This window comes from Hippocampus bargibanti, linkage group LG09 (assembly GCF_051943395.1).
Source record: "Hippocampus bargibanti isolate YZ-2025 linkage group LG09, ASM5194339v1, whole genome shotgun sequence".
NCBI lineage: Eukaryota > Metazoa > Chordata > Actinopteri > Syngnathiformes > Syngnathidae > Hippocampus > Hippocampus bargibanti.
The window spans coordinates 2522860-2547500 of record NC_142742.1 but is presented as its reverse complement, the minus strand read 5'-3'; the positions used below and the strand labels follow the sequence as shown (position 1 = coordinate 2547500).

Genomic DNA, 24641 nt, shown 5'->3' with positions numbered 1-24641 from the left:
TGTATTATCATTATTATTATTATTATTATTATTAGCTAGTTAGCTAGCTAGCTTTTTGTCTATTTGAGTTACTTCCGGGTTGAGTGAACGCTGGCATGTGTGGCTGCCGCTGCTCACCCACAGAAAAACTCATCCTGTGACTGTAAAATGATCTTGAGAGTTTTAAAAGGCGCTTATAAATGAAATGTATTATTATTATTAATAATAATTAATTAAAAAGTCATTTTGTTCTTGATCAGTCTTGAGTCCATCTTGCTATTCTAAAGCCAAAATGGCAACTCTGAGTATGTTGTCATGACAACGAGTACGTGATAACATGTCAATTCCTTCTTAATCTATAGGTACTTTGATTTGGTCAACTATAGTTGCTAGCTTGGTGTATGTTAGCATAGCAAAGGTTAGCATGCTATTATTTTTGCAGTTCTCATCCAATGGAGTGCGGGAATACGGCGCAAGATGTAAAATGATGAATCTGATCATACCTCTGTAGTCCAAAGACAGGACGTGAAACCCCGCGGAGCTTAAAATCTGCAAAATTCCATTCATAAATTGGCTGAAATCTTACAAAAATGTAAATGATCCATTTTCAAAGCTAACCTTTGCTAGTTGCACCCTGTGATTTATGGCCCTGAAAAAAAAAAAAAAAAACAAAGAGTTCAGAGTTAGCTGAGCATAAAAGCTGTGTAATTCCCTCCGTGCTCATTTAAGGTGCATCCAAGTGTCTCTACGGTTACCTGGTGCCCAGGTTACCATGGAGATAGATGATAACAGGACTACCGTCTCCCAGAGCTTTGCGATACCACTCGGGGCCTCTCCCTGCCGCCTCATCCCATTGGCTGGCAGGGAGTGTGTGCCTTGGGGAGACGCATACAAACAATTTCAGAAGGTTCGGAGCTGTTTATTTATGTATTTTAATATGACATATTTCTGTGTATTGTCAAATACTGTAAAAGATAGTGGTAGCTACCATACACCCACACGGACGCCCTCCTCCGGGTCCAGGTAAAAGTTGCAGGTGTGGTTTATCACATACTCCGGATGGTTGAGATCCACCAAATATGGAACCTTCACTACAGATAACAATGGACAGACAAAGTTAGCATTTTTGTTCATTTTAGCAGTGGGCTAACTGAACTCACTTGTCTTTGTAGAGCGCTTAAAAACAACTAAAAATGTCTACAAAGTGTCTGTGTAGGCTCTCAGTCGTACAGGAGTGGTCCATCGATGAAAAGGTCTCTTCAGCCGTCATCGGAACTGCTTTGAAGGTGTTGGGACGTTTCGCCCCTCATCCGAAAAGCTTCGTCAGTGAACTAAAGTTGTGCTGGTAACTCTGGCCCTATATATATATATATATATATATATATATATATATGAGGTGATACCAGGGCTAATGGGGCAATCAGAGCCATACATAGATAATTAGAGGTCATCAGACTGAACAAAAGAAGAAGCTTCCAGGTCGAGTGTACGCTGGCGCGTTTTGGCTGCCGCTGCTCGCCCGCAATTATTTTTAGCTTCTCCTTAGCTTTTTTATTATTTATTATTTTATTTATGGTTTTATTGTTCTGTGTATTGTTCTTTTAATTGTATAGTGTCATAGAGTGTCCAGAAAGGCACTTGTAAATTAAATTTATTATTATTATTATTATTATTATTATTATTATTATTATTATTATTATTATTATTATTATTAGGTTAGCTTCAGGGAGTAGTCTACTGCTCCCCAACCTTAGAGCAGGGACCTATCAGAGCAGAGATCTAGCTACATACAAGGCCACTTACCAGCAAAAATTTAGTTCGCTGACGAAGCTCTTCGGATGAGGAGGCACTTTCAAAGAAGTAGATATGGCAGATGAAGAAACCTTATCAGCGATGACTACAAAGTGCTTCATATGGAGCGAAAATAATTCATACAACAAAAAAATAAAATATAAAAGAAAGTAAGAAGCACAAACGGTCAATCTAAAAATCAAGTTTTGTACTTCGTCGAAAGCCGACTAATTATTTTTGTTTTTAAACACGGACAAATGACTAACATAACAACTCATGGATTCCTTTCAGGGTTAAACGTTGACTTCAGCTTAAAAAAATACTGTACTAGTACGTTAGCTTCATCTAATGGCTAACTTTAACTCATGGTTGAAATGGTCATTAGCAGACAGATTCATCTTGTAACGAAAAGCAATGTATTCAAATAGATATGAAAATGGAAATTTTCCTTACGCAGGTGAGCAAAGATGGCATAATCCAGAATCCAAGGGAACAGGAAGATGGTAAACGGCACTATCACATAGACACCCACCAGGAAGGATACGACCTTCATGGCTCCCACCAGTTTAATCAAGTTTACCACTGGAATTTTCGAGGGGGGGGGGTATAGAAAGTAGAAGTAAACAATCGTCGATAATTGTAAATGTAATGTAAATCGTGTTGTTGCGGCTGTTGTCAATGTGCAGTATGAATAAAGATTTGTTAGGGTTGTGTTCGTTCATTTCAGAATGTATTTATTCGGTCATGATTGGAAAAGTTCTTTGTTTAATATATATTTAAGGTATTTTTTTGCCATACATAACACAAGCAGCATCTTTTTGGATCAATTTTACCGCATAGAAACGAAACAAGGTCAAAGTAATTTTTTAGGCAGATTTTTAAAGCGGTAAGAAAATTCAACCTGAATGCCGCCATTCAATATTGTTTAGGATGAGATATATTTTATATAAGTACCTCCAAATTGTTCTTGAAAACTGTAATACTGTACGTCGGGTGACAGTTTGGAACGAGCTCAACAGTCTCGCATTTCCTGTCAAAATAGAAACCAGTAATCGGATTGGGCGAAATACTTTTGATTGACCTTGTTAATAGCCAATAACAAGAAGGAATGGCACAGAAGAGGCGGTGTAGGCAGCTCCGATTTTAAACCCAGACGTTAAAGTCATTTTAATGTACCATGTTAGGCATTACTTTCAAAACAGAATAATATTTTGGTAAATTATGTTTTATTTATTAAGTGGAGCACTTGAGTTGTGAAAATGTGTAAAAGTTTTCCACGGTAAAGAGGGCGGTGCCATTATTTGTTTGCCACTTTATGTTACTTCCGGGTTGTGTGAACGCTGGCGCGTGTCGCTGCCGCTGCTCACCCGCAGAAAAAAAATATCCTGTGACTGTAAAGTGTTCTTGAGAGTTTTGAAAGGCGCTTAGAAATTAAATTTATTATTATTATATTATTATTGCACACTTTACCAAGCAATCAATCTAATTATGACCAATCAGTAATGGCCTAATCGTACTAGGCTCCGCCTTTTCCTCCATTGCCCCCTTTTCAAAATCTCCCAGAAGCGGCCGACGAAGGAGGATGCGACTCGTTCTCAAATAGCTGCCAAACCCTGCTGATAAACATATCCTGTCTCGAGATTTAAAGCACTTTTACATTTCAAACGCACAACCGGAAAGTATTTTCATGTTATTAAGATCGAGGAAAACGCGAAACGCCCCATTAGTGTTGGGCATGTTCAAAAAAAAAGTTTCGTTTTAACGTTGGACTGTTTTTTTTTCACTCCTCGGTTGGACTCGCAGGGGCGTTTTTTACAAGTTTGGAGAATTAGGTAAGTGTCTACGTTTCACATGTTCATATTTGTTTTAAAACCACAACAAAAGTCAAGAGGTGATGGTTTTCGCATCCCGAAACGAGCTGATAAGTGATGTGTAAAGTGTTTTGGTTTGAAACAAGTCAAAAACGAGGGCCTCGAATTCAGGGGCTAAGCTAATACATTTCTTCAAATTAACATTTTTTTTGCCTAGCAAAATGATCATTTTCTATCACTTTTAAGTCTATTCTCCAACCCCCTTTTGTGTTAACACACACCGAACAAGCCAAGTTGAAGTCGGCGAAGTATCTTGACAGAATCGGCGAATAACGGGATAATTTCTCAGGTTGTAAATAACGAATTAATAAATGAGAAATCAGCGACAAACTATTATGTGGATTATACTGTTAGTATTATTGGTTGAAAAATATAATGTTCAAAGTTGACACAATGGTGAAAAACAAACGATCTAATGTACATATCCATGAATGACAGTACTGTATATGTTTTCTGCTAGCGAAATGTTACTTTTGTATGCTTGTCAACAATGAATAACCATTTAAAGGACTACATTTTTTTTTCAGCAAAAGTTACTTTGGTACATTCAGCATCCAACCAGGAAATATGTTGACCTTTAAGGGCAGAAGTTTCACATTTTTTTTTGTAGGCAAAAATAATCTTTAGTAGCATTTTTTTTGTCTTGAAAAATTATCAAGCATCCTGAGAGCTATTCAAATGTGCACATGCACCGATGTACGCTTTGTAGACAATCCCATTGTGGAATGAATGGGGTCGCCTTCCGCTTTGTGTGTGTTGGTGAGGCATCTTGTTAAGAGTGCTTGATGGTGAGCAGCTGGAAAAGTGGACCAGCAAGAATAGTCTTGATGTTGTGCACGTGTACGAGATATTTATTGTCGTATTTTTTTTTTAACATCACATTGTCCTGAAAAAAAAAAACAAAAATAAGAATTCCAAATTATTTGAATTGTTGGTTGCCTTTTTTTTTATAGTAGCTTTTTTTCTTTGAATTATACAATTACAGCGATACCTCGGTTTACGAATCCCTTGGCTTACAAACGTTACATTTATGAAAAATTTACCTTGGCATATGAACTATTTTTCGGGATACACACAGAGCGCCACAATGACTGATGTGTCGTTCGCGAACGAGCCCGTTCTCCTAACAAGAAAATGGCAGCCGACTTTTTTTTTTTTGGTCCTCAATTCCCCGCCTCCAGTCTTCGGTTAAAGCCACATGATTGGTCGAGAACGCAGGGGTTAAACATTAAAAAGACAGTCTGACGACACGGAGAGTAAAGAAATGGATAGAAAACAGTGAAATTTGGACTTGTTTCAACTTTGATAGTTCAAAAGCACAGTGTAAAGTGCAAGGTTAAAATATCACACCAATCAAAACAAATAACCCACACAAGCGCCCGCACTAGATGCAAAAAGCTATCAACCCACCTAAACAGAACACAATTGATGAGGAACTAGGTAAAATTATCGCAGAGAAAGCACCTACAAGGGATCATTCCTCAAGATGGTGAAAGAAGAAGGCTACGTTCCTCATCAAGTGTTTAATGCTGAGGAAACCGGCCACTCCATTCCATCAAGCCATCAACGACCATCACAAAGGTAAATAAAATGACTTTATTATACAGTACAGTTTATTTCTTTAATTATAATACCATAGCACATTTATTATACATAAAATAAGCTATATTTTGTGTAAGTCTTATAAAATTAGAAAGTAGAAAATTATGTTTTATGGGGACCTGGGAACGGATTATTCTCATTTTAATGTTTTCCTATGGGAAATAAATTTTTGGGATACACACTTTTCACCTTACACACACTCTGTCTGGGAACCAATTAAATTCGTAATCCAAGGTATCACTGTATACATATTTTGTTTTTTCTCCACTGCAAGACTAATAAAGATAAATCCAATCCAAAAAAAAGAGCCTCAATAAATAAACACAAATGATTTCATTGAATTCATTAATAGCCTGGCCGTACTAGTTCTGAGTCATTGTCAGTGTCAGATTTTGGCCACAACTCTCAATTAGCCAGATTGGCTAATCACTTTTAATTGGATTAGCCAAAGCCTGCGGCGGCTAATGAGGCTAAAATGTAGCACTCCAGAACAAAGATCAATGTTTCCACCTTGTTTAGTGAGTATCTTTTCTCACTGGTCACTTTTTCGGCTAGTATGGCACAAAATAAACTCTCTGTGTGTCTGGCGTACGCAGGGCAGGATCCTGTCCCGTGGGATGGATGACGTCCTGGAACAGGACCAGTACGAGGAGCGCCTCAAGAACGTTTTTGATGGCTTCGACGCCAGCGGTTGCGGCTCGCTGTGCCCGGAGGAGCTGGCCGACCTGTGCCTGTCGTTGCACTTGGAGGACGTGGCCCCGGTACTCCTTGAAGCGCTGCTGGAGGGTCGGGACAGAATCACCGACAGGGTATGTGGTCACAGTACAGTGATACCTTGGCTTACGAACTTAATTGGTTGCCAGACAGTGTGTAAGGCGAAAAGTGTGTATCCCAAAAATTAATTTCCCATAGGAAACCATGAAAATGAGAAGAATCCGTTCCCAGGTCCCCATAAAATATAGTTTTCTACTTTTCTAAGCCTTAAAACTACACAAAAAATAAATTATTTAATGTATAATAAATGTCCTATGGTATTATAGTTAATGAAATAAACTGTACTGTATAATAAAGTGGTTTTATTGACCTTTGTGATGGTCGTTGATGGCTTGATGGAATGGAGTGTACGGTTTCCTCAGCATTAAACACTTGATGAGGAACGTAACCTTTCTCTGTGATAATTTTATCTAGTTCCTCATCAATTGTTTTCTGTTTAGCTGGGTCGATAGCTTTTTGTATCAAATGTAGAGATGGTTTGTGGAGCAGGATTGATGAGATATTTTAACCTTGCAGTCTACACATTGCCTTTGAACTATCAAAGTTAAAACTCTCTCACTGTCGTCTGCCTGTCTCTTTAATGTTTAAACCACGTCTCCTCACTGCTGCGTTCTTGACCAATCACGTGGCTTTAACCGAAGACTGGGGGTGGGGAATAGAGGACAAAAACAGTCGGCTGCCATTTTGTTGTTAGGACTGGCTCATTCGCGAACGACACATCACTCATTGAGGCAGCTCCGTGTGTATCCCGAAAAAAGTTTGTATGCCAAGGTAAAATTTTCGTAAATTTAACGTTTGTCAACCAAAAAGTTTGTAAGCCAAGGGGTTCGTACACTGAGGTATCGCTACCTATGTCGTATCCGCTAACTGCAATGTTGGCTGTTGTCATGGGATTGATTTCAGGGGTGGTTGATAAAGCCTTAAAATAACATTTTAGGGTTATGATTTTTCAAGTTTTATCTAATTTGACACCGCATCTTTCCTGATACGAAGCAAATCAAGCTTTTATTTTTTTTCCTTGTTTGAATAAACCACTTCAAGATAATACGGGACCCCCACCTGCTCTCGGTGGTGCGTCCGCCGTCATGACAACCGAACAATCTATCATCAACAAACACGCACGGATGCTTTGAGGGTGAAATTGGTCAAATGAAGGCAAACAACCTAAGGTTCAGTGAAGATTGTGTAGTCATGGTTGGGGTGTGTGTGTGTGTGTGTGTGTGTGTGTGTGTGTGTGTGTGTGTGTGTGTGTGTGTGTGTGTGTGTGTGTGTGTGTGTGTGTGTGTGTGTGTGTGTGTGTGTGTGTGTGTGTGTGTGTGTAGGGTGGGGGGGCACCCTTCTCATCTCGTGTTGATTAAATCTTTTTTGTGTGTAAATGCAGAATATCTCCGTCCAAGGAAAAGCATCCCTTTTGCGGAATAAATAAATACATAAATGAACAAATAAATGAACAAACTGGAATGAATGAATGTATGAATGAATAAACAAACAAATAAATAAACAAACACACAATAAGGGACTAAATGAACGAATAAATAAATATAAATATAAAAATAAACAAAACAAATAATTAAATAGACGAATAAATATACAAATGAACACATGAATGAATCAATGAATAACTAAACGAATGAATTAATAGATAAATAAATGAACAAATGAATGCATAAATAAACAAATCAATGAATATATGAAAGAATAAATGAACGAATGAATGAATGAATGAATGAATAAATAAACAAATGAATATATGACTGAATAAATAAATGAATGAATGAATAAATAAATAAATAAATATATGACTGAATAAATAAATGAACGAATGAATAAATAAATGAATAAATACATAAATACATAAATAATACATAAATAAATAAATAGGTAAATGAATGATCAAACAAATAAATAAATACATAAATGAACAAATAAATGAACAAACTGGAATGAATGAATGTATGAATGAATAAACAAACAAATAAATAAACAAACGCACAATAAGGGACTAAATGAACGAATAAATAAATATAAAAATAAACAAACAAATAATTAAATAGATGAATAAATATACAAATGAACACATGAATGAATCAATGAATAACTAAACGAATGAATTAATAGATAAATAAATGAACAAATGAATGCATAAATAAACAAATCAATGAATATATGAAAGAATAAATGAACGAATGAATGAATGAATGAATGAATAAATAAACAAATGAATATATGACTGAATAAATAAATGAATGAATGAATAAATAAATAAATAAATAAATATATGACTGAATAAATAAATGAACGAATGAATAAATAAATGAATAAATACATAAATACATAAATAATACATAAATAAATAAATAAATGAATGATCAAACAAATAAATAAATACATAAGTACATAAATAGAATAATACATGAAAAAAATTAATGATTGAATAAATAAATGAATACTTGAACTAAATCAATGAATAAATCAATGAATAAATACATGAATGAATGAATGAATAAATAAATAAATACATAAATAAATACATAAATACATAAATAAATACATAAATAAATAAATAGGTAAATGAATGATCAAACAAATAAATAAATACATAAGTACATAAATAAAGGAATACATGAAAAAATAAATGAATGAATAAATAAATGAATACGTGAATAAATACATGAATAAATGAATGAATAAATAAATAAACAAATGAATGTATGACTGAATAAATACATAAATGAACGAATAAATAAATAAATAAATAAATAAATAGGTAAATGAATGATCAAACAAATAAATAAATACATAAGTACATAAATAAAGGAATACATGAAAAAATAACTGAATACGTGAATAAATCAATGAATAAATCAATGAATAAATCAATGAATAAATGAATGAATAAATAAATAAATAAACACATGAATATATGACTGAATAAATACATAAATGAACGAATAAATAAATAAATACATAAAAAAATAAAAAAATAAATAGGTAAATGAATGATCAAACAAATAAATAAATACATAAGTACATACATAAAGGAATACATGAAAAAATAAATGAATGAATAAATAAATGAATACTTGAATAAATTAATGAATAAATACATGAATAAATACATGACTAAACGAATGAATAAATAAATAAATAAGTAGGTAGGTAAGTGAATAAGTAAGTAAATAAGTAAATACGTACGTAAATAAATACATCAATAAATACATAAATGGGAATTGTGCAAATTTTAATCACCAGAATTCCAATGGACGGTGTATTTATATGTACTGCTAGTAAAATACGAGCATACACGGTCAACCGGCTCCCAAGTAAACAATGTGAACCAGTTACTGTGTCCACACCTGTTCAAACGTAACACATGGAGGGGCAAATCCGGACCTGAGTTTTCCCTTCATTGTGACCGAGAAGCGCTCGAGTTGGAAAGATCTGAAAGCGTGCGGCCGGACCTCTTTGCCTATTGTCAAGCGGCGTGTGCGTCCTGAAGAACCAAAGTGGGGGGGAAGTGTACTTGGCTATCTGGTGGGAAAGGGGCGAGTGACCCGATTGCCCCTTCACCACCACAATCCAACAACAATGAAGCCAAAAGCGGCAGACGCCAGCCGGCACGGCACAAAGAAAATCACCATATTCGCATTTGACAGCTGTTGATGGTGCAAGTGTCCCCCCCCCCCCCCCCACTACTACCCCTTCAGAGGAATTTCCTGAATTTGGAATTGTTTACATAGATCTGCTTGTCCCATCGCAGGTTGACTTTGAGCAGTTCAGGGATGCGCTGATTCTGGTCTTGTCATCCGGAATGGAGGCTCCCCTGGCGCAATCGCAAGTCCCGTCCAGACCAGGTAATATACTATACAGATTATTTTGATATTTCCACTTCTTAGTCTCCAAAATGAAACGCTCAAGAGCTATTTCTGTCCTATTTTTATTGATTGATTTATTTGACTCGCAATCGACTCCAAAATCCAGATTAGGTGAAGTCCAATGTCAGTGATTTATTTATTTATTTATTTATTTATTTATTTATTTATTTATTTATCTGTGGATTTATATTTAATTGTTTTCTTTTGTTTCTATTTTTTATTGATTTTTTTTTGTTTAAATTGTATATATTTTAATGTTTATATATATATTTTATATTTTAATTGTTATTGTAATTTTAATTTGTATTGTAATTTTAATGTTTATTTTTCAATGTTTATTTTTTTATGTTTATTTTTAAGTTTTGTTAAGTAATTTTTGTATTTAAATTGTATATTATTTTTTATTTATATATTATTTCGAATGTATATATATATATATACTTCTATCTTTTATTTTATATTTTAATTGTTATTGTAATTTTAAGTTGTATTGTAATTTTAATGTCTATTTTTTAATGTTTATTTCATTTTAATATTATTTATTTTAATTGTTATTGTAATTTTAATTTATTGTATTTTTAATTTCTATTTTTCAATGTTTATTCTTTAATGTTTATGTTTTAATTTTGTATGTATTTTGTATATATTTTTCATAATTTTTATATAGTTCTTATAAGTTTTATGTATTTTTTATTGTATACTTTTTTAATATTTTATTTTATATTTTAATTGTTATTGTAATTTTAATTTGTATTGTAATTTTAATGTTTAAATTTCAATGTTTATTTTTTTATGTTTATTTTTTAATTCTTTTTTGTATTTTTTTGGTTTAAATGTTATATTTTTATTTGTATCTATTTTTTTACATATTTTTTCTTTATTTTTTTTATTTGTTTTATTTTATATTTTGTGTTCATTCATTCATTCATTCATTCATTCATTCATTCATTCATTCAGAATCACCCGACATCCAACCAAAGTTTGTGAAGGGGAGCAAACGTTACGGCCGGCGCTCTAAGCCCGAATCGGCCGACGCCATTTTGGAATTTCGCCAAGACGACGAGCACAATCAAGGCGACGACAACACAGACGAGGAGGAAGCCAAGGACAACGACGATTCGGCTGTTCCAAGGAAGCGCGAGGTAAAACAAAAAACAAAAAAAACAGCAACACACTGGCACCTTGGATGCCATTCTTATCTCCCGCCGTCCTCATATGGATGGTAACTATGTGGTGAGGGGTTATTCTTAGCTAATCAGCTCGGCCGTGAAATGCAACATGGAGCTTTAAAGGACAACCGACGTCACTTTTTTGTTCTTTAACTGACATCAGAAAAACGTTTTATAGCATCGAAAACACCCAAAACACGCTGTATGATATTTTTAGTCAAATGCAAAACACCAATAAAAACGACTTGAAGTGTCCAAAATCTGCAAAAAAATCGAGCTGCGAATTGGGCATTTTCAGAAAGTCCCGCCCCCAGTTCGTGACGTCACAGCCAAGACGTCTTGCATTGCTAGTGAATCAAAAAAAATGGCTTCAGATGCGGAAAATATGCTTTCTCGTTACACATCCAGTTATGAATATGATTCGAATAGTTCTGAAGAGGAAAGCATACATGTTTGCAATCGATTAAAGAATTTATTCCATGCCATTTTGAGGCAACATTGGGGAGAAACGATCACCAGAAAAGAGGCACAAAATGGCGACCTCCTGTGGCCACCTCCGTTTCCACAGGCTGATAAATTCCTTATATGGAGCTTGGACACCCTCTTCTGCCGGCTTTTGGGTGCAACACAAGGTTTTCAGACCAAACAATACAGCAAAATACATTGACGTGATGGAAGGAATGCTACAATGTGTCTTTTTTTCGGTCAGGGGGCGTTCCTTTAGTGACGTCACGTACGGACTCGTCACCAACTCAAAAACAAGACTTCCTGCATATTCAGCACAAATTTTAAAACTTAAATATAGCTATATGCGGTGGAATCTTTTGAAAATATGCTCAGGAGAAGTCATTTGAAGCCATTTTACAAATTATGGACACAACTTGTCCGGAGACGTCGGTTGTCCTTTAAAGCGGCCTTGTCATTCTTTCAACGATCTGAATGATGGTTAATATTCTCTTAATTCCAATTTTTTTCTTAATTATTATTATTATTATAACCGCCTTTCAAAACTCAAGGACACTTTACAGTCACAGGATATGTCTTTTCTGCGGGTGAGCAGCGGCAGCCACACACTTAAGCACTTTCTGCACCATCTTTGTTGTATGAAACAGTTGTAGATAAAAGAGGAGACACATCCTTTTCACCAGTGGATCAGAGGACGTTATGTTAAAATGTGCACATCTGCTACAAGCTAAATGTTGAAAGCAAACACTGAAGTCGTAGCATCCATTGACGGAAAGAGATTGTCTCATATCTTCTGTCCCTTGTAAATCCGCTTCAATTCCAAGCCGCGACATTTCCACATGAATTTAACATTCAAAATTGAAGTGTCTTTCTGATAACATTATAAATGTCTCTTGCTTTTTTCGGGATGTTAGTAGATGCTCCTCTGTAGCAAACATTTTTTTTTCGGCGGCGCTTCGGGAGGGGGGGTTCCTAGATGTTCTCTTGAGTCATCATGCTGAGCTTGTTGATCTTCTTGCTGGATAATCCTGCGCTCATTGCTGCCATACAAGTGACTTGACAGATGCTAAAGCAGGCCTAAGCTTCTAACGTTTACTCAGATCTCATCACAGTGGCCAAAATGAGTTTTTGTTATGATGAAGGGGAAAATGTGGACTTTAGTCAAAGGAAATGTAGGGCAGAATAAATCAAATGTGAGTTGAGCTTTTTATTATTATTATTATTATTATTATTATTATTATTATTATTTGCAGTGACATGATTCTTGCTAGTTCAGTCATTTGCTTGTTTTTTTTGTGCTTTTGGTTTGCAGTGGTAATTTTAGGATTTTGTTGTCAATTTTAGTGGTCCGGTTTTTGGGAATTTTTTTCTACCTGAATGCCTTCAAAATTTAACTGTGTGTATTAGTCATATTAGCAAAAGCTAAATTGTCAAGGAGCTGAAGGTTTTTGTTTTTATATATTATTTATTTAATTTATTTTTTTTTTTTTTACTTAGCCATTTAGGCCGAGAGTGTTCATATGAGCACAGATAAATTCATTTTCAAATGCATTCATGTTTTTTCTTGCCACATTAATTATTGGAATTATTGTATAATAAATAAATAAATATGTGCATACATAAATACATACACGCATAAATACATAATTAAATAAATACATAATTAAATACAGACATAAATACATAAATAAATACATAAATACATGCATCAATAGATGCATAAATAAATTCATAAATACATGCATTAATACATACATAAATACACACAATAATACATACAATAATACAGACATAAACACCGACATAAACACATAAATAAATAAATACATACATAAATATATGCATACATAAATAAATATGCACATGCATAAATACATACATAAATACATCATTAAATAAATACATAATTAAATACAGACATAAATACATAATTAAATACATAAATGCATAAATAAATACATAAATAAATGAATACATACATGCATCAATAGATGCATGAATAGATGCATAAATAAATTCATAAATACATGCATTAATACATACATAAATACATACAATAATACATACAATAATACAGACATAAACAGACATAAACACATACATAAAAAAATAAATAAAATGAAAGGGATTAGGGTAATGAGTGTAATTATTCTATATAATTATATTATTAATTATATACTCTGTTTGAACCTATTTGATACTCAGTTTTGATTTTTTTTTTTTTTTAATGAATTTATCCGTGTTAATATGAACACATGCAGTGTAAATGGGTTGATTCATTTTGTTTTTATTTATTTATAATTATCCAAGCTATGAATGATGACATTTGGGATCCCTCAGGGGTCTTATATAGTCCCCGAAATTATTTATCTAGCTATATACAGTAAAGTCTCGTTATATCGATATTCAAGGGAGTCCGAAAAAATATCGATATAACCGGGACTATCGATATATCCGACCCTGTTTGCATGTAATTTTCTCCGTGCGTGCATAGAAATAGTATCGATATAACCGGGACTATCGATATATCCCATATCGATATAACGAGACTTTACTGTAGCTATATATCTAGCTGGCTAAATAGCTATCTCGCTAACTCTCTAACTATCTATAATACCTTTATAGTATCATACCTCAAGACCCCACTACGTATATAATGGACAGATGGGGAGCTGCAGAGTTACTTTGGAACTCAAACGTAGACAAAGACATTTCAGCTGGTCATCATGACGGCCGCCCAAGTCCGTGCCGGGTGTTTGTTTTTATTCTTCTGCAGTCCAGATGCCTGAAGAACAAACGACCATGTGGTGACAATGAACAGAAGCGTGTCCTTTTGGTGGTTGGCCAACAAATGCTTCAGTGACCGGTGATGGGGTCAGGTCTGGCTGGACATTTAGCTTGTCTGGACAGGATGGAGGAGGGTATTGGGAAACAAAGACCCCCCCCCTCCACCCAAGTCTGGATTTCTCTACACCCTCTATGAAAAGACCACTTGCAGATTCACCATCTGGTCTTCATTCCCTCACTCTTTTGCTTTCCGGACAATAGGGTTACCCCCCCCCCCCCCTCTTTCCAGTCAAAATCTCCGCCTCCAGCGTCCATTCAACCTGAAACTCATTTAAAACTCATGCTTGAAGCAAAAGAAGCAGCTGACCCACACAAAAAAAAATAGGCAGCAACTTTATTTATTACCTACATAATCGGATCCTCAGTTGGATCTGTGGGTGCAACAACCAAAAATATTCAAAGCCGTCACTGTTGATAATCAGTTTTTATCTAATAATAATAATAATATTAATAATAATACATTTTATTTTTGAAGCATCTTTCAAAACGCTCAAGGTCACTTTACAGTCACAGTTTTTCTGTGGGTGAGCAGCGGCAGCCACACGCGCCAGCGTTCACTCAATTCTCAAATAGACAGAAAGCTAGCTAGCTAGCTAGGAGATAGCTAATAGATAGCCAATAACACGGAATAACTCAAATAGACAGAAAAGCTATCTGATAATAATCATCATCATTATCATAATCATCATCATAATAATCATAATAGTAATAGTTATAGTAATGGTAATAATGATACATTTGATTTATAAGCGCCTTTCAAAACTCTCAAGGTCACTTTACAGTCACAGGATAAGCTTTTCTGTGGGTGAGCAGCGGCAGCCACACGCGCCAGCGTTCGCTCAACCCGGAAGTGACTCAAATAGAATAGTAAGACAAATAGATAGAAAGCTAGCTAGCAAGCCAATATATAGCTAATAGCTAGCCAGCCTATAACCATACTCTAGATAGCTAGATAGATAGCAAGCCGCCTAGATGGCTATTTAGCTAATAGATAGCTAGCTAGATAGCTAGTTAGCTGATACACTGTATTATCGGCACCCAAGCATGAAGAAATAAAAACATGAACAAATTCAGGAATGGCAGTGAATGAGTTAATATATCGATGATAATAATAAAGAATAAATAAATAAATCAGCCTAGAGTGGAATTATGAAATACTACTTGAGAGCTAATAGATAGCTAATAGCTATCTATACAGCTAGTAGTGATTATGCTATAATTGACATTTTAGAAAATGTTTATGAATTTAGAAAATTGTCGTTTTCTAAATTTTGAAACATTTTTTTGAAAAATCCACATTTTAGAACATTTTAAAAAATGTTGAAAATCACCATTTTGTAAAATGCCCTCGAAATCAAGTCCAAGCATCAAACGGAGCGTTTTGCAAACCTTCGTCTGCGACTGTTTGTTGGACTTTGTAGGCAAAACTTAAAAAGCGGCTCTCACTTTACATTTTTTTACTGCCCAAAACAGGCACAAAATCATCCATATAAGGTTCCGTCATATAGTGGAATCGGGTTCTATCTCTACTTACAAAGTTTGTAAGCCAAGACGCGTTTTCCATATAAATACCCTAATCCGTTCCAAATTCCCCAACATTTACACATAAACGTTTTATATGCACATAATTACTTTGTTTCTCTCTACCTAGCGCTGCAACTCAAATGAAACTATCACGGAGGAGTACGAAGCAGAAGGTTCGTACTAGTTCCCCGCCTCAATTCCCTGATATTGGTCACTTAGGCATCATTGGCGCTTTTATTATCTTTTAGGCCAGATGCATCTGTGGAACCCAGACGAGCAGAGTATGCCTCGAGGATGTGTTTCGGCGGCGTTGAAGGAGAGGCTCCAGGAAGCCTGCGAAGAGTTGGCCATATCTTGGCAGGGACGCGCCGGCCATACGGAGCTGATCGCCCTATGCGATTATTTAGGCTTGGAGGTGACCAAGGAAATCACTCTGTGGTCCGGCGAGATGATGAAATGATCATTCTCACTAATGAATTTCCTCTGTCAGGTGAGTGCCGATGTACTCCATGGCTTGAACGGCGACGGCTGGATCAACGTTCAAGAGTTTGTGTCCATGCTTTTAAAGTACAACAAGCCCGCCACCCCGTCGGTCTCCACCCCGTACAGGCAGCTGAAAAGGCAACATTCCATTCAGGTAGGTCGACCGGGACTGTCAGTCAAAACTTTTGAAACTCAAAAAGTGTTTCCACAGGCTGATAAATTCTTTATATGGAGCTTGGACGCCCTCTTCTGGCGCAACACGAGGTTTTCAGACCAATCAAGCATTGACGTGATGGAAGGACTGCTACAATGTGTCCTTTTTTTTTTCGGTCAGGGGCGTTCCTTCAGTGACGTCACGTACGGACTCGTCACCAACTCAAAAACAAGACTTCCGGAATATTCAGCGCGAGTCTTAAACCGTAAAATATAGCTACTATATGCGGTGGAATCTTTGTAAAATACGCTGAGTAGAAGTCATTTGAAGCCATTTTACAAATTATGGACACAACTTGTCCGCAGACGTCGGTTGTCCTTTAATAATTCCAATAATGAATAATTGACGCTCTCAGCCTTTTGACGAGGTGGGCCGACGGATTGCCAACCCCTGCCCCCTGATGAGCAGCGCCGGCATGAGTCTGTTTTCAACCCTGGACGATGGCACCGGCTTCATTCCGGTGGAGTCTATCGTTGATGCCTGGATGGAGGAAGGCATCGAAAATAGCATTGAGATCTTGCAGGTGATGTATGCTAATGAACATTTTCCTCATTTGTTCTTTGGATGATGGCTGTGTATGTGGGTGTATGTGTGTATATATATATATATACAGTGATACCTTGGCTTACGAACTTAATTGGTTCCCAGACAGAGTGTGTAAGGTGAAAAGTGTGTATCCCAAAAAATAATTTCCCATAGGAAACCATTAAAATGAGAATAATCCGTTCCCATAAAACACAATTTTCTACTTTCTAATTTTCTATGCCTTAAAACTACACAAAACATACTTTATTTTGTGTATAATAAATGTGCTGTGGTATTATAATTAAATAAATAAACTGTACTGTATAATAAAGTCGTTTTATTGACCTTTGTGATGGTCGTTGATGGCTTGATGAAATGGAGCGGCCGGTTTCATCAGCATTAAATACTTGATGAGGAACGTAGCCTTCTTCTTCCACCATCTTGAAGAATGATCCCTTGGAGGTGCTTTCTCTGTGATAATTTTATCTAGTTCCTCATCAATCGTGTTCTGTTTAGCTGGGTTGATAGCTTTTTGAATCAAGTGTACAGATGCCTTGTGCGGGTTGTTTGTGGAGCCTGATTAATGGGATATTTTAACCTTGCAGTCTACACTTTGCCTATCGAAGTTGAAACGAATCCAAATGTCACTGTTTTCTATCCATTTTCTCAGTCTCTCTCTTTGTCGTCTGCCTGTCTCTTTAATGTTTAAACCCCACCCCCCTCACTGCTGCGTTCTTGACCAATCACGTACGGCTTTAAGACTGTCGGCGGGGAATAGAGGCCAAAAAAAAGCCAGCTCCCATTTCCTTGTTAGGAGGACAACGGGTCCGTTCGCGAACGACACATCACTCATTGTGGCGGCTCTGTGTGTATCCCGAAAAATAGTTTGTATGCCAAGGTACAATTTTCATAAATTTAACATTCGTAAACCGAAAAGTTCGGATGCCAAGGGGTTCGTAAACCGAAGTATCACTGTATATGTATATGTATGTACAGTAAAGTCTCGTTATATCGATATTCAAGGGAGTTCGAAGAAATATCGATATAACCGGGACTATCGATATATCCGACCCTGTTTGCATGAAATTTTCTCCGTGCGTGCATAGAAATAGTATCGATATAACCGGGACTATCGATATATCCGATATCGATATAACGAGACTTTACTGTATATACAGGTACGACAGAGTTCTGTTCCGACCAAACGGTCGTAAATCAAAATGGTCGTAAGTCGAAATCCATTCAAAATGTTGAATAGAGACTCGGAGGCTAAATGACTCGCAAACTCCCCCCTCTGGTGCCATCGCACGGCCTGATTGCTGTGCAAGAGTGAGATGCTGGCCAAAATCGTGGTTAGCGTATATATAACATTTAAAAAAAAATAGAAAAATATTTAAGAAATACATACATTAAAAAACTATATAAATGAAACTGCCCCCAAAAGTCAAAACACTATGCAGGAAAATGCGGGTGCTATTAAATGTCTTGTGTTGCAGGCGTTAAATTTCAGCCTGGAGGGCAAACTCAGTCTCTGCGATCTCACCATCGCGCTGGAAAATGAACTCCTGGCCACTAAAAATGGAATCCACCAGGCGGCACTGGCCAGTTTCAAAGCTGAAATCCGACATCTCCTGTTCGTGAGATCGAACCGTTGTACATTTGTTGTTGGATATAACTGGATCATTTTTTTTAATGGTACGTCTCCTGTTTTTTTTTTTTTCCTCAGCGAACGTGTGGAAGGCGAGTTGAGGGAGAAGGAGAAAATCCGATCCGACCTGGAAAAAGCAGAAAGGCTAAAAAGCCAACTGGCTTCCGAAGTGGATGAGCATCACTTGTCAATCGAGCGCACAAATCATCTGAACCTCAGGTAACTTTGCGGTATTTTTATTTTTTGATGATTCTGTATTTTGGATTGAGTCGCTCAAAACTGACTCAGCGCTATGTGGCTCGACATCTTCTCACTTTATGAAGTTCCAGGGTACATTAAAGGACAACCGACACCATTTTTTTGTTTCCTAACTGACATCAGAAAAACGTTTAATAGCATCTAAAATACCCAAAATACGCCGGCTGATATTTTTAGTCAAATGCAAAACACCAATAAAAATGAGTTAAAGTGTCCCAAAACTACTTAAAAATGACCTCGGAGGTGCCGAGTTTCAGAAGGTCCCGCCCCCTTGTTCGTGACATCACGCCAGGACGTCTTTCCTTGCTCTAGAATCAAAACAATGGCTTCAGATTCGGAAAAAAATGCTTTCTTGTTACTCATCCATTTATGATTATGATTCAAATAGTTCTGAAGAGGAAAGCATAAATGTTTGCAATCAATTAAAGAAGTCCTTCTGTGTCATTTTGAGGCATCTGGAGTGCAATGTAGCGTCCCAGAAAATGCACAAGATGGCGCCCAAGCTCCGTTGGAAATGGGCTGATTTGTCTGCTGGGAACTAGTATCAAATAGTAGTCTTGGTGCAACACACAATGATTCACCATCGCGTTATTTATGTGTTTTCCTTCTAATTTCGCCATCAAAACGGATCAACACGAAGTTTTCAGACCAAACAAAGTACCCAAAATGCATTGTGTGTCGCTTTCTCGGTCAGGGGCGTTCCTTCAGTGATGTCACGTGGGGATCGTCATCAACTCGAAAACAAGACTTCCTGAATATTCAGCGCGAGTCTTAAAACGTAAAATATAGCTATATGCCGTGGAATCTTTGTAAAATACGCTCGGTAGAAGTAATTTTACAAATTATGGACACAACTTGTCCGGAGGCATCGGGTTGTCCTATAAAGGGTTAATTAAAGTGTTCGTATAAATTGTTACACTACTTGAATGGCGTGTGGACATTGCGCAGGAAGCTGGAGGAGCTGCATCAAGAAAAACTAGCGTCAGTGCGCTCAGAACTGATGAAGGAGACGGACCTGATCCGCCAACAGGCGGCGCATCAACGTGAGCAACTGGAGGCCGAGGTGGAGAAGATAAAGCAGGACGAGTCGTTCCTTCGGGACCACCTCTCCATGTCCGTCAAGGTAGGTTACACAAATTTGCCGTATTTCACACCGTAGGGGGCTTGAAAGAATGTTATCCTGTGGTTTTGAAAGGAAAACAGACGTCTGGAGATGGACTTGCTGGACTGCGGCGAACAATTGACCAAAGCTCAAAGCCAAGTGACAAAACTACAAACACGTTTGGATAACGTGATGAAAGAGAAGGTAAGATGAGAGCATTTTGAACGTTTCCAATCAATTCGACTAAATTCGTGTTTTGCCCGCGATGTTTAGTTTGGGGACGTGGACCCTGGTAGTGCTGACTTCTTCCTGGAGGAGGAACGCATGAAGCAGTTGCGACTGGGCTACGAAGCGCAGTGCAGGGTAAATAAACCTTGTCTTTCGACTATTATTTCATCGTGATGATTTGGAGCCCCTCCCAAAAAAAAGAGAAGCATCAATGTCCCAATACGGTGTCAAAGTCAAGGCCCGCGGGCCAAATCCGGCCCGCCACATCATTTTTTTTCGGCCCGCAAAAGCAAATCAAACTTGTTAAATTCCATGATGATTGCTAAAATCTGAGCCAAAATTTCATATTTTTGGATGTCAACCACAATAAAAGTCATTATTCTTGACTTCAGATTTGAAAACGACTTATTCATTAATTTGCTGTGTGCTCTATATGTAATATTTGAAGGGATTTAAACATTGTAATGGGTTCCCCAAATTCATAACGGCCGTCGAGAGGAAACCATAACTACAATGTGGCCCGCGGCAAAAAATGACTTTGACACCCCTGCAATACAGGTAACATGGGACTTACGACCGATTTCCGTTCCGACCAAACGGTCGTAAGTCAAAATGGTCGTAAGTCGAAATCCATTCAAAATGTTGTTTAGAGACTCGAAGGCTAAATGACTCGCAAACCCCTCGCACCTCTGGTGCCACCACAGGGTCGATTGCTTTGCGAGAGTGAAATGCTAGCTAGCTGTCTGGCCAAAATTGTCGTACATGTAGCCCGTTGCAGTGCCAGGTGTAGAATTCAAATTTTAAAAATGGGGTCTGGAGGTCGTGGTCGTAAGTACGGGTGGTCGTAAGTCGAGCTGGTCGTAAATTGGATGTTACCTGTATTTAGAGCCATGACTGTAATAAAAGGGAGCATACCGATGTCTATTTTTCAATGTATTATTTTTTTCCGACTGAAATAACCAGCGTTTGTCTGCTCCCGTCAACGTTCCCATTGATAGAGAATAGACAGAATCGAAGTTAGCGTATTTAAATGTTTCATGCCGCCAAACACAAGGCCCACATTGCAAGCACAGAAAATCTGAAGTCAATCTGAGATGAACAGACACAACCTGTTAAACTGTCATCTTCACGTAGGAGATCTGGCCTTGGACTAATTTAGGACAACCTATTAAAATGTCTACATTCTATTGTTTATAGTTGTTGGGGCTTGGGACGTCCAGGGGCGTGGTATTCAAATCAAGAAGACTATGTTTTACTAATGTATCACTTAAAGGACAACCGACATCACTTTTTGTTTCTTAACTGACATAAAAAAAAACGTTTTATAGCATCTAAAATACCCAAAACACGCAGAGTGATATTTTTAGTCAAATGCAAAACACCAATAAAAATGACTTAAAAGTGTCCCAAAACTGACACAAAATGAGCTCGGAACTGGGCAGAATCAGAAAGTCCCGCCCCGTTGTTCGTGACGTCACACCAGGATACTCCTTCACAAACTGCCTCGCTCCAGAATCAAAACAATGACTCCAGAGAGTTCAGATTCGGAGAAGATGCTTTCTTGTTACTCATCCAGTGATTATTCATCACATTCAAATCGTTCTGAAGAGGAAAGCATAAATGTTTGCAATCGATTCAAGAAGTCCTTCCGTATCAATTCCAGCCGTCTGGACTCCAATGTAGCGGCCAGAAAATGCACAAGATGGCGCACAAGCTCCGCTGATTTGTCCGCTGGGAATTTGTGTCAACTTACACCTTCTTTATGCATGTTACCGCAATTGGCTGCGACACACAACGATTCTCCATCGCATTATGTCATTTTCCTTTGTCGGTTGTCCTTTAAAAGGTAAAATATAGCTAAAAGTGGAATCTAAAATGCGCTCAGTAGACGTCATTTGAAGTGATTTTACAAATTATGGACGCAACTTGTCATGAAGCCCGCCATGAACCCTTTCTAAAACTGTACCGTTTGATTATCTGGCCAGGAATTGCAAGATCGTGTGGATGAGCTTCAATCCCAGCTTCAGGATTTTCACAGCACGGGCCGAACTCATCAGCGCTGCACCCAGCCTCTCTTAGAGGAATTAGAGAGCAAAAGCCCCGGCGTGGAATCTGATCCGGGCCTCGGTTCCGAGGATGTGCATCCTTTTATCAGTATGAGTCTGGAGGTGGAGATGATGCTGGAGCAGCAAAAGGAGGAGCATTTGCGCCAAATGGATGACTTGAGGAACCAATTGGAGAGCAAAGTAAGTCCACCTAATTGTTTCATGGCTCATTCCCGAAATATGCTATTTATTTATTTATTTATCTGTTTATCTGTTTATTTGTTTATCTATTTATCTATTTGTTTATTTATCTATTTGTTTATTTATTTATGGGTTTATTTCTTTCTTTATGGATTTCTACATTTATTTATTATGTATGGATTTATATATTTATTTATTATTTATGGATTTATTTATTTATTTATTTAAGAATTTATATATTGGCATTTATTTGTGTATTTATTTGTTTGTTTTTTATTTATATATTTAGGCATTTAGATATTTATTTATTATGGATTTATTATTTTTTAATGGATTTATATATTTAGGCATTTATTTATTTGTTGTTTTTAATTATAGATTTATATATTTATGTATTTATTTATTTGTGTTTATTTCTGTGCTCATTTTTTACAATGTATTTATTTTAACAAATCTAAAAAACTTTCCTCTGCATTGGAAAATTTGTATGTAATATACATACATAAACATGAAATATACAGTAAAGTCTCGTTATATCGATATGGGATATATCGATAGTCCCGGTTATATCGATACTATTTCTATGCACGCACGGAGAAAATTACATGCAAACAGGGTCGGATATATCGATAGTCCCGGTTATATCGATATTTTTTCGGACTCCCTTGAATATCGATATAACGAGACTTTACTGTATTTGCTATCTAGCTAGCTACCTAGCTGGCTATCTATTGGCTGGCTGGCTATCTAATAGCTGGCTGGCTGTTGTTATTATTATTATTATATTGTCAATATACAGTGAAACTGCGTAAAACAAAGTTCCACGTCATACCTATTCTCATTTCATATTTTTATCCCTTGATGCAGATCATTGAATTCAACGCTACGGTTGAACAACACGAGATCCAGATGACTGCACTGGTCCACCAGCATCAACAAGAGTTCCAGGCATCGAGGGAGGAGCTGGCAAATATTCGTTCACGGGAGCAGGAGCTCCAGAACCATCTTGAGCTGGCAGAACTAGAGCGGACGCGCTTGGAGGAGGGTACGCGTGAGGAGATGAGCACCCTTCGGCGGCAGCTCCTTGGGGCAGAAGGCATCGTGGCGGAAAGGGAGGAGCAGCTGAGGAACATCCAAGAGAGAAAGGAAGACCTTTGCGTTGAGATGGAGGAGCTCCGAAACCAACACGCCAGTCTGGTAAAAGGTCTGCAAGAGAAGAACATGGAAGAGTTGGAAACTAGATTGCGGGACTGGGAGAAGAAACGCCAGGAAGAGAAGGATGAATTGGAGAAGAGCTGGATGGATTGTTTGGAAAAGGAAAAGGAGCAAATGAGGCAGTCACATGAGGAGGAACTGACAGCCAGACTCAAAGAGGCGAGGTCCATCTTGGAGGAGGAACACGACCGGACTGTGAAAAGGTTGACCGAGGAATGGCAGAGGCAGAAAGCTCAACAGGACGCGCAGAACAACGAGTCCCTGCAGGCACTACTGGAGGAGGCCATGCTGAGGCTGGTCAAGGACCAGGAGGACAAGGAGAAGCAGCTCCAGGAGCGTTGGGAATGTGACAAGCTTCATGTTCAAGAACACCACGAGCAGCGGGAGGCCAAGCTCAAGCGGGAGTGGGAGGAGGAGAGGCTACAACTGGAAGAGGACTATGAAGGCATGCTCCAGGAAAGACTGGAGGAGGAACGGGAGAAGCACGAGGCCGAGAAGGAGGAGCTGGAGAAGACTCTGGAGACTCTGCGGGAGATGTCCGTCCAACATGGGGAAGAAAGGAATACGCTGGGTGAAATGCTGGATAAGTTACGGGGCGACATCGCTCAGGAGAGGTAAGGAAACGAGGCGAGGAACTTATGTAGGGGGAGACGTTTGTTTATGACGCTCCCCCAAGTACGTTTTGAGGCTAGTTTGATGATTTTTTTTACTTCCGAGCTAAGTCCTATGCAAATTCATGTCACCGTACCTTGGGCGTCGATATTTTGTGCCCTCTTTTCATGATTACCAATGCAACCTTTCTACCTAAAACGGCTTGAGACTCGA

At 37.4% G+C, this 24641-nt stretch overlaps 2 protein-coding genes across 5 annotated transcripts in view; one reads left to right on the top strand and one right to left on the bottom strand.

Annotated features, from left to right (window-relative positions):
* Positions 1-2346, bottom strand: part of LOC148893286 (lysophosphatidylserine lipase ABHD12-like) — a 7704-nt gene extending 5358 nt beyond the window's left edge. The window contains exons 1-5 of the mRNA XM_089004191.1: positions 2224-2346; positions 968-1070; positions 735-854; positions 598-628; positions 483-528 (exon numbers count right to left, since the gene is read on the bottom strand). Coding sequence (XP_088860317.1) covers positions 483-528; positions 598-628; positions 735-854; positions 968-1070; positions 2224-2323 — 400 coding nt within the window. The 5' untranslated portion in view covers positions 2324-2346. The remainder of the gene's footprint in view (positions 1-482; positions 529-597; positions 629-734; positions 855-967; positions 1071-2223) is intronic.
* Positions 2347-5706: 3360 nt separating this feature from the next.
* nin (ninein (GSK3B interacting protein)) overlaps positions 5707-24641 on the top strand; it is a 32240-nt gene continuing 13305 nt past the window's right edge. For all 4 annotated transcript variants that reach the window (XM_089004642.1, XM_089004639.1, XM_089004638.1 and 1 more), the window contains exons 1-15: positions 5707-5761; positions 5840-6052; positions 9778-9871; positions 10850-11034; positions 16025-16070; positions 16146-16312; positions 16388-16534; positions 16950-17117; positions 18616-18752; positions 18846-18986; positions 19974-20148; positions 20221-20331; positions 20401-20490; positions 22341-22601; positions 23469-24430. In XM_089004642.1, coding sequence (XP_088860768.1) covers positions 5708-5761; positions 5840-6052; positions 9778-9871; positions 10850-11034; positions 16025-16070; positions 16146-16312; positions 16388-16534; positions 16950-17117; positions 18616-18752; positions 18846-18986; positions 19974-20148; positions 20221-20331; positions 20401-20490; positions 22341-22601; positions 23469-24430 — 2951 coding nt within the window. In that variant the 5' untranslated portion in view covers position 5707. The remainder of the gene's footprint in view (positions 5762-5839; positions 6053-9777; positions 9872-10849; positions 11035-16024; positions 16071-16145; positions 16313-16387; positions 16535-16949; positions 17118-18615; positions 18753-18845; positions 18987-19973; positions 20149-20220; positions 20332-20400; positions 20491-22340; positions 22602-23468; positions 24431-24641) is intronic.